This window comes from Balaenoptera acutorostrata, chromosome 21, assembly GCF_949987535.1.
Source record: "Balaenoptera acutorostrata chromosome 21, mBalAcu1.1, whole genome shotgun sequence".
NCBI classification, from domain to species: Eukaryota; Metazoa; Chordata; class Mammalia; order Artiodactyla; family Balaenopteridae; genus Balaenoptera; species Balaenoptera acutorostrata.
The window spans coordinates 8,553,600-8,570,661 of record NC_080084.1 but is presented as its reverse complement, the minus strand read 5'-3'; the positions used below and the strand labels follow the sequence as shown (position 1 = coordinate 8,570,661).

The 17,062-nt window shown below is 39.1% G+C and overlaps 1 protein-coding gene across 6 annotated transcripts in view; it reads right to left on the bottom strand.

Annotated features, from left to right (window-relative positions):
* The window catches only part of IDO2 (indoleamine 2,3-dioxygenase 2), a 47,027-nt gene that overhangs the window by 28,743 nt on the left and 1,222 nt on the right, over positions 1-17,062 (bottom strand). For all 6 annotated transcript variants that reach the window (XM_007178424.3, XM_007178420.3, XM_057537360.1 and 3 more), the window contains exon 2: positions 2,198-2,293. In XM_007178424.3, coding sequence (XP_007178486.2) covers positions 2,198-2,293 — 96 coding nt within the window. The remainder of the gene's footprint in view (positions 1-2,197; positions 2,294-17,062) is intronic.

Sequence of the window (17,062 nt, the reverse complement as noted above, 5' to 3'; positions counted from 1 at the left end):
GTGTGGTCCTGGAAGCCATAGTATTTGCTTCTCATGACGGTTTTCCAATTGATTCAGTCTCCATCTGTGGTGGTGAAGTCTAAAGAGTGGTTCTATCCAGTTAGTTGTTTTAGAACTAATTAGAAGCATAGGGACTGGCCACGGATGTTATATTGGTTTCCTAGGGCTGCCCCAAAGAAGGAACACAACAGAAATTTGTGCTCTCACAATTCTGGGAGATGAAAGTCTGAAATTAAGGTGTTTGTGAGGTTTGTTCCTTCTGGAAGCTCTCGGGGGAGAATCTGTTCCCTGTTTCAGTCCAAGTTTCAGGTGGTTGCCAGCAACTCTTGGCATACTTTAAGGGACCGTAGATACATCACTCCAGTCTCTGCCTCCATCTTCACATGATGTTCTAACCTGTGTATCTGTGTCTCTGTGTCCAAATTCCCTTCTTGCTCTAAGCATGCCAGTCCTAGCGAACTTAGAGTGCACCCTAATACAACACACACGACCTTATTTAACTTGATGACATCTGTAGAGACCCTATTTCCAAATGAGGTCATCTTCACAGGTTCCAAGACACAATTTCTGGAGAGAAACTATTCAATGCAGGAGGAGTATCAGGGGGATTAATTCCACCTCTGTACTGAGCTGTATCCCCCATGCCCATGTTTACAGTGAGCAGAAATTAGCTGGACACTCCTGGCCTTTCCTCGTTGACACTTAACATATGAGAAGCACCAATTCAACAAGTTCTTCACTTCGTGTATGGAGGTTGAGTTACATAAAGCCCGAGGAAAGCCTTGTACAGAGGACTGTGAAGTTCACATATTGAACTTGAATCTACCTTCCTGCAAACTGCCCCTTGCCTCTGTGCCCTCTTACCCTGAGATGGGAGAGGGAGCCTCAGGTGTCTTCCTTTTGCTTTGGTTGAATGCTTGGCCTGGGTACAATAGACTCATTTCTGGATCTGATATAATTTGATTAATATGGTACAAAAGTCCTTAAGGGTTTTATTCCATCATTTCTCTTGTTTTCCCTCACTCAGATATCTCCTTTTTTCTTCTTTTTGTATTTCTTTGGTCATATTAATGAGACTTAGGCAGCAGGAAAATAAATTCTTAGGCTTAGTTTCCCATCTTCATAGACACTGAAGACAGTGTCTTACATCTCTTGCAGGGTTTTAAACCTTGTGCTTGCACTTAGCAGACATTCCATAAGTATTTTTAAATGAATTTGTAATTATAGACATGAAATATGCATAAGTCAGTGAAGGAGAATTTTGGAGGGGAAAACCTCTTATATGTCTAAAATCACATGGCACGCCAACTGGTGAGATTAAAACAGATGAAGAAGAGACGAGAGGGAAGTGTAAATATATATATCGAACATGGTTGTGTGGCAGGAAATACAAAAGCACTATTGCAAAAGCCATTTAGTTTTCACAACAATTCTAGGGGCCACGAATTTCTCCCATTTTATAAATATGGAAACAGAATAAGTAACTCGTTAAGTCAAAGTTTATAGCGACTAAGTGATAAAACCAAGAGTCCAACTCAGGTCCTCCTGAGTCAAATCTATGTTCTTCCTATAACACCTTCTTCTTATTCCTGTGGGGTCATGTCAGTTCTCCCAGGATCAAGGAGTTTCACTGTTCCTTACATATTTTGGGGAAACATTGCTCATCTTGTCTCATATGTGGCATTTACAGACTTATCAATGATTTCTGAAGAATCCGCCAACTCTGACTTTATAACTGGGAAAGTCTCTTGACTCAACTATTCTATGAAATGCCAACAGTAAATCAATGTGGCTTCACTCATGGGGAGGGGAGCCCTGACCACGTGGCTGGGCGTGAGGGCACTGAGAATTTTCACGCCTGTCCTTCCCCAGCTAGGTCTCATTCATCGGTTTCCTGACACCTCTCGACCAGACTGTCTTCCTTTTTTAAACACATGCTTGTTGAGTGCTCAGTAGGTTCCAGGAACTGTTCTGTGCAGGCTCTGGAAATTTTAGGGAAACACACTTGTCATACCAGGAGCAAGTGTCACTCTGCTCATCAGGAAGGGTGAGATAGTTTTAGTTTTGTGGATTAAACTCAACAGCAGTGATTGGTCAGCTGACCCACCTCCACAATGCTGAGAAAGGAAAATGGTGTGAGGATGAAAATAGGGTAGTGAGAAGGGGTTAAGGAGAAGAATACAAAAACGAGTTTTACCTCGTTCACTTGAGCTCGAAGCTGGTGACTCCCAATCAAGTGAGGAAGTCGGTTGGCAATTTCCATCCAAGGTCTATAGTAATCAGGGAGTTCTTTCTGCATTCAAAAAATAAAAATGTCTCAGTATTTTAGACCTTTCTGGGAAGCAGCTTCGTGTAGTAGCTGTTTTCAGATTTCAGTCTTAAGGCAGAATTCAGGTCAATTCCAATCAACAGATATTGAGAATCCACTATCTGCTGTACCCTATGCTAGGCACTGCAGATACACAGGTGACTAAAATACAGTCCTTGTAGTGAGGCAGCATGTGGTCTAGTAAGGGATAAATAAAATGTAATCAGACATACCCAATGCAGTATAATACGTTCAATTAAGGATATGTGTAAGCTTAGCAACCAGATGAAGAGGAAGTGGTTAATTCCATCAACTGTGCTAGGGAATTAAAGGGAAATGTTCATAAAAATATGATAGTTGGGGCCAGTCGTAGGGTCTGAAAGTGACTTTTCTAGTTGGAACTTTTAAGATGGGAAGGCAGTGAAACAGAGGAGATAGTGGATAAATAGAGATAACTGTGCTTCTTGGGATTACAGATGATTCAGTGTCCCTAGAATATAAAGTTCAAGAGAAAGGATGATGGAAGATTTGACCAGAAAATCAGATCAAATATGCTTTTTATTGACTACATAAGAACTTTATTTTTATGTATGTTGGTGACATGGTTCAATCTGAATTTTAAGAAGATAACTTTGCTTTGAGATTTTAAGATATAAAGTCAGATTAGGAAGCCTTTGAAATATTGTCTAAAAATTAAGCTTAGGCAATGGCAGTGAATTTGGAAAGGAGAAGGTATGTATCCAAAAATATTTGGGAAATAAAATTGAAATAATTAAATTTAGAGGCAGGGATGGGGCTAAAGGCAAGATGATCCCTAGCCCAATAACACAGTTTATTTGCCCAATCTGGCTAGTTGGTTTAGCCAAGAAGAACACAGGTTGGATTTCAGCAACCCTGACTCTATCCCAAGAAATGGCAAACTGCAGCAAACTACACTCATTGTTGTAAATAAGCTTGTATTAGGACACAGCCAAGTTCATTTGTTTCCACATTGTCTACAGTGGCTGTCACCTTACAATGGCAGAGTTGCATAGTGGCAACAGAGACAATATGGTCTGCAAAGCTTAAAATATTTACTATTTGACCCTTTACAGAAAAAGTTTGCCAACTCATGACCTGTCCCCACCCTTTCACAGAGTACAGTCTGCAAGACTGAAATGTTGTGTCTCTGGGTTAAGAAGGAGAAGCGGTGAGGATGATTTCCATGTTTCTGAATCAGATGACTGAATGAATTGGTGAGAAGACAAATTGAAACAGAAATGCAGGTGCAAGTCAAAGAGAGGACATACAATAGTGAATTTGTTTTTAGATATGTCCAACCTAAAATATCTGTGGAATGTCAAGATATGGCTATATACTGGGCAGTTGGATATACAATTGGAAGCTCAGGAGAGAATTAATATTAGAAATATACAATCGGGAGGCATCACAGTAGTGCAAATTCCGCATTGTGGTAAAAACCACAAGTGGGGACAAGATCATTTGGGAGAAGTTTCCAAGTGAAAGGAGAAGGCTTAGATCAGCGCACTGGGGGGATACTTACAAGGCAGGCAGAGGAACTGAATCGAGCACAAAAAGACAGGTATAGAGGCTAAATGAGCCAGAAGAGAATCACCCTATAGAAGTCAAGACATTAGAGGATTTCTCGGAAGTAGGGATTCATCAGATGGCCAAATGCATCATTTAAGTAAAGTTACCCCTTTGGAAGACAAAACTAAATAGTCACTAATATATCAATATATACACCAGTCTTTCCACGTATATGGCATAGAAATTCAGGTCAAGGTCATGGAAACAGGGTTCAAATTTTAGTGTGCTGAGGAGAGAAGAAAACAGAGATTGAAACTGTGAATTACTTTTTTGGGAGAGCCATAAGCCGTAACAAGGGGACAGTTTGTGTTTAAGAGCTGTTCCCACTTTCGAATGGGAAACTTGAGCGGTTTACAGCCTGCTAGTGTAAGAGGCGGAGATTGAAGAGAAAGGAGAGAGGGAATAATTAAAAGTAAAGGGTCGTGAGGCAGAGGAGGAGGAGAGGAAGAGCCCAAATGGAGCATCTGGCTGTGAAGAGCTGGAAGGAGAAAGTCTGGAGTTTGAGGGATTCATTTCTTATGACCTCAATCTCTCAGCAAATGGTGAAGATTCAGGTTATATGCCTTGGGGAGAGGGGTGGGTGCTAAATTAATTATCGGAAGGAAGGGAAGAGGAAATTAAACATAAAAAATGCAAATAAAATAATATACTGCAATATATAATATGTATATTATAATACATTATAATGACTTTAAAAACCCAGGGAAGTTTGAAAACTATAAGTTTGGAGTGCCGTAGATCTGTAAGTTACCAATAAGTCACTTGTTGGAGATCCTCTGTCTCTCAGAATCTAAAATAAAACTGGGTGAATCTAACATCCAACACACAATCTTTGAAAATTATAGACTTTATTTAATCCTCTGCTTCCTATCTTTGCCCCTGAATCAATTTAGGACAAATTGGGCACCCTTTACTAGCTTTCCCAACAAATCAAATTACACCAAACATCACAATTTAACATCTTTAATATAGATATTGTGCAGAAGGGGGAGATGTTACCCTCTACACCTCTTGAGTTCTTGCGTCAGGAGTCAATAAAATTGACACAAAACAGATTAACAGGAGGAAAATAAAGAAATTTTAGTTTGTGTGTACAGAGGTCTCATAGAAATGGGACCTAAGAAGTGGCCAAAGCAGGCTTTTATACTTTGTAGACAAAGAGCCAATAAATCTGTGAGGAATGGACAAGACAAAGAAACTTAGGCTTCAGGTGCTTATCTAAACAGAGTTTGGTCTTGGGGTCATCAATTAAAGAAGTAACAGGGTTTTATTTATTCAGGCTTCTCGGCTTGAATTCCCTACCTCTGGTGGTAAGGGTGGTGTCCTATCTCCAGATGCGGGGAGGGTACCTTTCATAGGAGAGATTTATTTCCTGCTTTTAGGGAGACAGAGAAGAGGGTCAAATTTCCTCTTAAATTGACTGTTTCTTAAGTAACTTTCACCCAAAATAATCAATATGCATTGAGGCATATTGGGGGGTGACTTGTCCTGGGTCCCAACAATACAGATATTCACAAAGAGGAAATCGCACCCTGTTCTCCGCATGCATTCCTCATCCAGTACCTCAGCTTCTGAGAGGTAGATAGAGTCCACTATGCTTCCCTACTCTTCTCCCAGAGAGAACATTTATAAGCATAATGGCATAATTTTCCCTAGCAGAGCTCAGCAGTCGTGCAGAATTGAAGAAAGCTGCTAATTGACTCAAGTTTGGGGATTTACAGAGCAGTGGCCCAGCTGAGAACGCTCGCACACATAAAGGCAGAGAGATTTATGGTAAACTGACTCTGAACTGGCAACTTGTTTTTCCTCTCATCTATATGATGCATATGTTTTATGAACAAAAACTGAATGCAGCTACAGAGACAAAGGAATATAATATTTATAAGAGAAAATCACAGAAGCAGACTCAGAGTATTCAGAAGGGCCTTTTAAAGTGGGTTTGTAGAAAAGCTGTAACTAAATCTGTCCTTCCTTCTTTGATGCCTAGAGAGGGGATCGTATTCTGAGAATTAAATTAGAGCATCCTGGGGAATTCCCCGGCAATCTAGTGGTTAGGACTTGGCACTTTCCCTGCGGTGGCCCAGGTTCCATCCCTGTTTGGGGAACTACGATCCTGCAAGCCATGATGAACAGCCAAAAAAAAAAAAAAAAAAAATTAAAGCATCCTGGATTTCTGCTTCCTGGCTTGCATGGGAATCCTTAAATACTACATTTTGCCTCAATCTAAGCAACACTCTATTCTTGAATATCTCTTTTTCTTTCCCCTTAGATTCCTAGAGGCTTCTTTTCCTTCCTCCTCTTCATCCTCTCCCTTCTTTAAACAGTTCTAGTCTTTGGACTCTGGTATCACCCCACAAATGTAAGAAAACCATGAGCTTTGAGAACCTCTGGGTTCTCCGAGTATGGTTCCCATCCAGCAGCAGCAGCATGATGTGGAAACTTGTTAGACATGCAAATTCTCGGGTTCTACCCCAGACTTACTGAACCTGAAACCAGCTGCCTGTGCTTTAGCAAGCCCTGTAGGTGAAGCTTATGTACCCCCAAAGTTTGAAAACCACTGATGTGGGGACCCCGAAGGAAAGGGAGAAAGGATTTTAAAGCTAGTTCATAATCCATTAAAAATGTATTCACCCTAAGTGTCCATCGACAGATGAATGCATAGAGAAGAAGTGGCACATATATACAATGGAATATTACGCAGCCATAAAAAGAAACGAAATTGAGTTATTTGTAGTGAGGTGGATGGACCTAGTGTCTGTCCTACAGAGTGAAGTAAGTCAGAAAGAGAAAAACAAATACCATATGCTAACACACATATATGGAATCTAAAAAAAAATGGTTCTGATGAACCTAGGGGCAGGACAGGAATAAAGACACAGATGTAGAGAACGGACTTGAGGATGGGGAGGGAGAAGGGTAAGCTGGGACAAAGTGAGAGAGTGGCATGGACATATATACGCTACCAAATGTAAAATAGATAGTGGGAAGCAGCTGCATAGCACAGGGAGATCAGCTCAGTGCTTTGTGACCACCTAGAAGGGTGGGATAGGGAGGGTGGGAGGGAGACACAAGAGGGAGGGGGGGATATGGGGATATATGTATACATATAGCTGATTCACTTTGTTATACAGCAGAAACTAACACAACATTGTAAAGCAATTATACTCCAATAAAGATGTTAAAAAATAAAATGTACTCACCCTTCCAATGGGATTTTCCTCTAGAGACTGAATAAAATATTGAATTATGTTACTTACTTTTTGATTGCCAGATTTTGTTTTAAGTTACAGTATGGGGGGACAGGATCAGCTGATGAGTTTTTCACTAAATAGCACCCCTTTTGGTATTAGTTAATACTTATCTATCACAGCTATTTCAAAACCTATATACAATTTCAATATTCTATTAATGAATATTGGTAATTGCTTACAATTTTTCACTATCATTAACAAGTTTGAAAGAGTCATCCTTATACATGTGTTTTTAGATGTTTTCTCATTATTAGGACAAATTTATAAATGTGGATTTACTGGATTAAAGATTTTGCACATGGAAAGGTTAAGAGCTACTTCTTGGTTTTCTTACAGAAAAGTTACATGAATTTATAATCACATTTAGAGTATGTAATATATAATGGGAGTGCCAGTTTATATATGAATCTAACAATAGAGCATCACCAAACATTTTTGTTATTTTTAAAGATAGAATATGTATTATCTGCACTGAAATTCTATAATTATTTCAATATTTAATAACAATAAAAGAACCATCCAAAAATATACCTTTCTCAGAAATGATTAAAATAATGTAATCAGGGCTTCCCTGGTGGCGCAGTGGTTGAGAATCTGCCTGCCAATGTGGGGGACACGGGTTCGAGCCCTGGTCTGGGAAGATCCCACATGCCACAGAGCAGCTGGGCCCGTGAGCCACAATTACTGAGCCTGCGCGTCTGGAGCCTGTGCTCCGCAACAAGAGAGGCCGCGATAGTGAGAAGCCCGTGCACCGCGATGAAGAGTGGCCCCCACTTGCCACAACTATAGAAAGCCCTCGCACAGAAATGAAGACCCAACACAGCCATAAATAAATAAATAAATAAATAAATAATTTTTTTTAAAAAAAAATAATGTAATCAATATTTATGGCAAGACAGTCAAAAAGCACAAAATTTATAAAGTGGAAAGTAAAATTATTCTTATTCTCATCCTCTCATCTAGCAATGATGACCCTTGGAAGTTTGAGTGGTTTTCCAGAAATTTTGTATGCTATCATTTTATTGTTTAAATGTACATTTCTGTGATTATTAATGAGTTTGAATATCTTGTCATGCTTTGGTCATTGCGTTCTGTGTGCGGGTGTGAAATGCCATTCATACCAGGGTAGTCAAATGAACCAACATTTTCATTTATGCCATTGGGTTTTCGATTATGCTTAGAAAGTTCTTCCCGTCCCAATATCGTTTCTTTTAGAGAATTTCTAGTTTAATTGTTGGTGCTTACATCTTCCATCTATCTACGCTTGTGTTGTGAGTTAGGATAGATTATCTCATTATTTCCATTTCAAAATAGAGGAAGTTCAAGCCATAGAAGTTTTATAACTTTCCCGAGTTTACACATCTGGTCGGTGGTCAGGTCAAACCTCTTCTGACTCAGAGTTCAGTGTACTTTCCAGTACCTCCTGACAGTAAACACATGGAGAATGGTGACTGCGGAGATGGTTAGTACAAGGGGACAAGAAATCAAAAGAAACTTTACATGTTTTTCTTCTCCTCATTCCAATAATCAGAAGACCAGAAGTGGGATGGACACAAATAATAAAATCTATGGCCTTCTTTTCTATTTTTTCAGTTTCCTATTTGATGTTATTCTTTTTCTGCGCTTTTATATCTGTCAAAGTACAATTTTCAAAAAGTTTAAAAAAATGACTCATGCAAATATGGAATGTGTGTCCAAAATATATTTAGTTTATTAATGAGGAACTCAGAGGATGGTCCAGTTTGTTCAAAAGCACTTGATAAACTGAAGTGTTTAGAGTTTTGAAAAAAGAATGTTAAAATTAAATTGCTAAGGTAAAGACATAGTAATTGGTTAATGTCCTATATGGCAGAACAATCACAAGCTTTAGGGTTTTATTTTCTACTCAACAGAAATCACTGGCAGCTCTTTTGAACAAAAATCTGCAAGTTAATATGCGGCTTCAGAGATTCGGTCCTAATCAATAGTAAGCAGCATGTCAAAAAAGGAGCATCCCTTAGGTAATTAAGTCATCCTAAGGTGAGACTGCTTAGTTAGACAGGGTTCCGGATGGTACTAAATAAAACTCAGCCCTCTTTTTGCTCTATTTTGGATAATTCTTCTCAACACATTTATAATCTAGAAAAGAACAGACTTTTAAAAAAATAATGTATTTTATAGAAACAATAAACTGTATTAGCACTGATTAAGTTAATGAAACCAGCTTCTGGTTAAGAAAATAAAGTTTAAAAAATGAAAGTTTAAGTGAAATTAAAGCAGGCAAACGTCAACAAAGGAAAGTTGGGTGACAATATTATGATCATAAAAATTAGAATGTAAACTATGGGACAGAGTAGAATGTGAAGGAGAGGGTTTTAAGTGAAATAAAAGACAAGTTTCAATGGAAAGAGGCTGATGTGTAATCGCTGCAAACTAAAGAGGAGAAAGATATTAGATGACTTTGAAGAGATGGGTAAGCAGCATGAGAGGGCCTTGGAGGCTACACTAAAACATAGATTTTGTTCTAAAGAGTGGAGTGATGTGATTTGATTTTTGTTTTAAAGTGTCACTCTGACTGCCATGCGGGGACTGTGTTATAGTTGGGCAAGAAGGGAAATAAGAAGACGGGTTACAAGGCAATAGTCCAGGGAGAAATAGTGGTGGATTGGACTAGGGTGGAAAAGAGAAAGGTGGGTAGCTAAAAGACAGTTTTCAGAGACAGAGCTGAACTCCTTAATTATCACATGAGTCATTTGAGAGTGAAGATTACTGTGAGACTCAAATGGGAAATGTGCAGTTAACACAAGGCCTAGCACAAAGTGAGCACCTATTAAATAATAATTACTACTCTTATTATATATTATAAGAAGGTTACCATAGGAAATAAGAAAAACTCCATTCTTAATGAAATATAGGAGAATGCTATCAATAAATTTTGCTAATACTTTGAAAATCTGAATTAAAACCCCACTTGGAAAATTGTAAAAGATGAATTTTTTTTTTTTTTTTTTTTTGCCTAGAAGTATGAAATCTAAATAGACCAATAAGCACAGAGGAAATGAAAAATATAATTAAAAACTTACCACCTAAAATTTTTCCAGTCTTAAGAATGGTGATATATTATCTGTTCCAGAGCATAGACACAGAGGATAAAGCACCTAATGCATCTTGTGAAGATAACAGACCCCCAGGACTAGCCCTTGACATAATAACACTACTGTGGTGTAAGAATACAAAAAGGCAATTCTTAAATAAAATAGTATCAAATTGAATTCAATAGCATATTGAAAGACAAATCCATATTGAGCATTACTATGAGTATATTTTGATATCGGGAAGTTATTACTATACATAAAATCAGAAAAACCCAGAAAAAGTATAGGAAAGGTTTGGAGAGAATATTTTGATAAGCTGCTTGAGGGCATACCAAAGTAACAATAAATGGTTGCTGAAATGCCTGCTAAGATGGAACTTGGCAATGATAAGGTTTTCTTTTCTTTACTTTTCCTCTTTTTTTGCTTTTTCCTGGGGGATGTAAACAGATTTGGGACTGAAGTTCAGTAGCTTTGGACAGCAGCTGTTACAGAGAGGGGTTCACCGCCTCTGCCACCACTCCACCCAGAATGAGAGCTCAAGTGTTTCTATAATAAAGCCTGGACAAATATTAAAAACTCTTCGTTGACACCAAATTAATTCATCCACCTAGGGGGCCCACATCTTTTGTTCTGGTCTCATCCTCTTTCAAAATTTTCTTTAGTCTGGGAGTACAGAGTTCACATTAATTCACATCTGTAACCTAAGTGCCCTTAAACATACAAAGTAGTGAAAAATATGCACTAGATTGAAACAATAAATAAAATTCCAGTGAAAAAATTGAAGAAGTAGTAGATCGGGGAGGGACGTTAATTTGACACTAGAGAAATAGAGTGAATGTCTGGAGGTTCGAATGAAGGATGGGGAAACATCCTAAACAAATGCCCTCAAAATTAGCTCGTGATTACAAGTTACTTTTAGGAAGGAGATATGCAATTTTTGTGAGAACTATTTGGTTTGAATTAAAGCATCAGAAGTTTTATACATCAGCTGTATTCATAAAGCGAGAAAATTGAAATTAACTAAATGTCTAATGCCATTTAAATTGCAATGCTTTATCATGCAAGTGGGTTTTAATGAAACCATTAAAATTATATTATTAAGACTGATTAATTTCAGGCAAAGTTTTATTTTATAGCATTGAGTTAAAAAACGCACAATGCAGGTTTGGATATGCAACAGAATTACAATTTTGTAGCTTTGCAAACACACGGACACACACACATACACAAATACATACCCAAACATACACACCTTTAGATAAATTACCCCCAGACAACTAAGGTATTTTGATTTTGTGGTGGAGCTATGAATAATCAGTTTCCTACTTAAAAAATTTTTTCCACTTTGTATTTGATGTGAATTTATTAAGTTGGTAAGAAAATAGTCACATTTAGAATGTTTTCCGTAAAAATCTTGTGACTCATGACGAGCCACCATATTTTAGCAGTCTCCCAATTTCTAAAGATTAATAATAAAGTAAATAATCGTAAAAAGAATTGTGAAGTAAGATTTCAAGCAGAGGATAGTCAATTTATGGTACACATTAACCTGATATTATATATAATGGAAAGATTTATTTTCATCAATAATGGGGTCATAAGATGTGATTAAAAGCAGTTGGGAGATATTTACAACAATTGTATGTTTCAAAATCAAATTAAGACACCTAGTATGATAAATATTGACATTATAATATGAAATGTGATAAAATATTCCTTCTCAAATTGGTCATGGTTTAGAAAATCTAGGTTGTATAGTAATAACTTATCCTCTTGTCAATAGGACCCAGAGCTGGACCTGACCTAGTATTTAGTTCTAGACTCAAACCACAGAGTGTCAGAATTATAAGGGGTTTTACGTGGTAGATTTCCTACTTTGATCTTCCTAGTATGCCTGTGACGTATTAGCCTCACACAAGGAAAATAGGTTAAAAGAGATCAAATATGACCTGTTAGTTTTAAAACTGGTAAGAGATTTAGCTAGACTTCAAATCAGTATGACTATTACAGTGTTGTCTATGCCATTAACCAGAATTTGTCATATTAACTATCTACTATTTCTCAACTAGAGTAGTGTATAGAATTGCCTTAAAGGAATAATTTTCATGGATCCCAGAGAATAATTTCCCAAGAATCCAAAGACCTCAGTTGGAAAAAAGGAAGAAAGAAACTAAAATCTTATTTTATGGAAAATGTCTTTCAATTGCAAGTTATCTCTGTGACATTTCTATATTGTGAAATTGTGAAATTTCTATATCTAGTTATAAAATAAAAACACAAAATTAAGAATCTTAGTATTTATGCACCCTCAGGAGTGTATCTTTGCTCCTCTTCCGTCTCCCCACTCCATAGGCCACAGTTTCAGAAACGTGATGCTAGATTATCCTTTCATATTTATGCAAGAGAGAAGACTCCTTTCCTCTGCAGCTGTGGTCATGTAATTACTGTGCTGACATTTAAAAAACAAGGCTGGACCTTGAGCACATGTGGGCTAGCTTAGCTGTCTACCCTTTGCCCCTATGATGTTTTCTCATATGCTAGCTTTTCTCTGACCTCAACGCTACAGTTTTACAGCAGAGCGTGACTTTTCTTCAGAACATCGAGGTCATACTGGTGAACATGAGTTAACAATATGGGACAAAGCCAGTCATTATTTAACTGTGTCCTCACGTTTCCTTTATCATTTTGTGTTTTGCACCCTCTCGTTTTGCTACCTTTCACCCTCCTGTATGGTCAGCTTTGGGAATCTCAGGACAAGACAACGCTTCGCTTTCCATTGCCCAGGGTCTCCCTCCCTCTAATTCTTTATCTTTCCGCCTCACTGTCTGTAGGGGGTTGAATGGTGCATGCCAACCCCCTTCCGCCCCCAAAGATATGTCCACTTGGAGACTGTGAACGTGACCTTATTTGGAAAAGGTTCTTTGCTGATGTCATTTAGTTGATCACAAGGTGAGAACATCCAACATTAGGATGGATCTAATGACATGTGTCCTTATAAGAGAAGACAGAGAGAGAGAAGGGGAGAAGATGCAGTCACAGAGAAGAGGGCCATGTGAAGATGGAGGTAGACAGTGGAGTTCTTCTGCCAGAAGCAAGGAATGCCTGGAGCCACGAGAAGATGGAAGAGGCAAGGAAGGATTCTCCCCGAGAGACTTTGGAGGGGGAGTTTGCTGCTGACACCCTGATTTCAGACTTCTGCCCTCGAGAGCTCAGAGAGAATACATTTCTCTTGCTTTAAGCCACCAAAATTTGTGGTAATTTGTGACAACAGCCCTAGGAAATTAATTCATTCCCGGAGGCTCCTTTGGACTGAAAATAGCAGGTACGTATTTTCCGATGCGTGATTTTTTCGTCCTTTCTTAGATCTCTCAGCTCACCTCTCCGCATGTTGTCTTAAGTTTTTCTACAGCTTAGATATCCTGAGGGAGAAGACTCTAAGGTGTTTCACTGCTTCAAATCCCAGTTTCTAGAGGACCCTCTTGGCTGTCTCCATTCCCACTTTCTTATCTTCGTCGTCCACCCATTTCCCCATTGGCTCGCCTCACCTTTTCTCTCGGTTCCTTAACTTTGGCATGGAAATCCACGTACCATCCAACCGTTCCCACCCACAAACACATCTTTCTTTATTGATCTCCACTAAGTCTTCTGAAATCTGATCTCTTTGTGTCTATCTCCACAATATAGTAGATATACTAATATATATATTAGTAACATAACCATCATTGCCTCAAATCTCATTTGACATGATCAGGCATATATACCCCAGACACTAGCAGAGATGGCAATATTTTCTCAGGGAAATATCAGATTTCTTCCTACCTATACTTTCTATTCGAAAACTATAGCCTCCTGGGAATTCCCTGGTGGCGCAGTGGTTAAGAATCCGCCTGCCAATGCAGGGGACTCGGGTTGGATCCCTGGTCTGGGAAGATCCCACATGTCATGGAGCTACAAAGCCCGTGCGCCACAACTACTGAGCCTGCGCTCTAGAGCCGGCGAGCCACAACTACTGAGCCCGCGTGCTGCAACTACTGAAGCCCGCGCCCCTAGAGCCCGTGCTCCGCAACAAGAGAAGCCACCGCAATGAGAAGCCCGCACCCCTCAACGAAGAGTAGCCCCCGCTCGCCACAACTAGAGAAAGCCCAAGCAGCAACAAAGACCCAAAGCAGCCAAAAATTTTTTTAAAAGATTTTTAAAAAATTAAAAAGAAAACTGTAGCCTCCTGTGTTAATTATTTTTCTACTCTTCCTTCTAAACAGTTGGAGTGCACTGCTTCCCTCAAGTGCTTTGAATTACGACAGGAGAGTATATATGACTTTATTTTTCCTAAATCGTTGCTCGGCCGCTGTACAGAGCAAGGTTCCCAGCATCCCGATTCCTTTTCTTCTGCTCTATGGAACCCTTACAATTTGCTTTTGTTTCGTTTTTCCCTTTCCTTTGTTTTAGTAGTTAAACTACTTCCAAGCTCTTCTCACTGTTTCTCATAGTTATGACACCTTTCTTTCCACAAACAACCTCCTACGTGTAGCCCCTCATCCCTCACCTGGACCTGCATTGTCCTCTTACGTATTCTGTCATTTTCAAGTACCGAGCTAGTTAGGCTAGAGGTTCTGAATTAACTCCTGGCTGGGGTTCTGGCATCAGTAATTTTTAAGCTTCCCAGCTAATTTTGATATGCAGTTCAGGAACCATGGCTGGAACCCACCCTGCACTTAACTTTCTGCTAGGAATAAATTCACACACCAGGGCATTGTTGCTTACCAGACGCATGAAATCCAAATTCCTGAGCCTAACGTTTGAGTTCCCTTGGTCGCACTCCAATCTAATCTCCTGCTATAAACGATCTCGGTTCCTCCCTTCCTGCCAAGCAAATTTCCTCACATTCTTTATGTCTAAAGAAAAATTACTCCTCACCCACGCACCCACACGAACACACGTACACAACAGACACACGATCTGGCAAGGGATTTCTGTGGCTTCCTTATGGACGTGGGTCTGAAAGGTATACATTTTCCTCACTGAAACATTAGACCCTGGAGATGTTTGAGAGTTTATAGAAACAGTGGGATAGAGTATTTGAAACCAAGTCAGCCCCTTCCCCCAAAGCCAGAATGATTGCTTATTCATTAGTTTGACTGTGTTTTCTTTTCTTTTCTGTTGTTATTAAAAATCAGAACCGTTTCCGATATTTGTTAGTTTTGGTCATAAAAATGCTATTAGAAATAGCATACAGATTGGTCCAATATCCATAAAATCATTGAAATATAACAAAATATTTACTACCTGTGGTACATGATTACATTTATGGTAAACAACCAAGCTTGCTGAAAGAGTATGTCTGGGCTCATTGACATGAAGGAATAGCCACCCCATCGCTTACGTAAAGGCAAACAAAGCCTACTCATGCCCTTAGCAAAGTCAGCGGCTGGTATTTCTCAATTTGCGATCTATTGCGACACCACTGTTATCTGGTCATGGGTGAGAGATTCTCTCCTGATCAGTTGAGTAAACTGAGGCAGATTCTGATGTAAACTCTCTTCCGTTACCTCTTCCCAGAAAGGGAGATGTTTAAAATTCTTCCACAAGTGAGAGAAAATTAAAACTGAAACAAAGAATTGCATTCTTTAGAACTCTGACACATGACTGTGAGAGTAGACCCAGTTTGCCAGGAAATTCTGAGCTCCAGAGTGGAAATTTCTTCTAAGGAGTATCCATCAACCAAACCACAGGACAGATAGAGTCCTCTGTTTTCTCAGAAAGTCACAAACACTTGATGTTGCTTTTGTTTCCCGTCTGGTTTTCTTATTTATAAGAAAGGAAACAGCAAAGAAAGGAACACAATCATGGTGGCCCTACCCAATGTTTACATACTTTTAATATTATTTTTCTCAGCTCAGTGTATGTATTTAATCCCAATAATTGAGTGTTGGCCCATTGACCGACTCTTCCTTGTGAACTAGGGATGATGGAAATATTCCTGAATCAAGTTATACACACAGAATGGAATTTTGAATAAGCACTGGACTGAGGGTTGTGCAAACTGGTTTCTAACCTTCCACTGGATTTATGGAAGTGCTTTCATACTCCATAGCAATCCAGTGGCAGGGGGTACACTAAATCTCTCCAAGTACATGTGAAAACTGAGGGTCAGGCGATGCTGGTGGTTCATTCTAGGTCACAAGAGTTAGTAAGTGAAACTTAGGGTGACTAAATAATTCTGTTTTGCCCAGGACTTTCCTGGTTTACCATGGAAAGTCCTGCATCTTGGAATCCCCTTCGGCCTCTAGCAAATGGACATTCTTGGTCACCCTAGTGGCAGGGTCAGAGAACACAGTCCAGTGTTCTGGGCCACAACCCTCCTCTGCATAACACCCTAGAGTCATTACTTTTAATGCTCAAGTTACTTGCAGACCTGTGACTTGGTCTCACAACTAACAGCTCTACAGAGGGCTTTTGGGATCAGCAAATAGATCCTATCTTCATTTTTACTCTTCTATTCACACTCAGAAGAAGGTATTCCATAAAAGCTCGTTAAACACCAGATCATTCATTAATCACAGTTAAACCCCCTATTAGACCCCTAGAAGGAAAAACTGGATTTAATAAATGACTGCAGTGATTGTAACTTTGGATCCCTAGATTCTTAGCTGAGTAGGCTTGGCCCTTATTTAGAATGTAGTAGAAAAAAGATGTCAAGGGTCCTGAGTACTATTTCTGCTTTTTCCAGTAATATAACTTTGGGCAAGAACTTCTGGCCTTCAGCTATGGTTTCTAAGGACTCTTGAGGTTTTGACATTTTAGACCTGACCATTAAAGTGTTGACATTTTAGACCTGACCA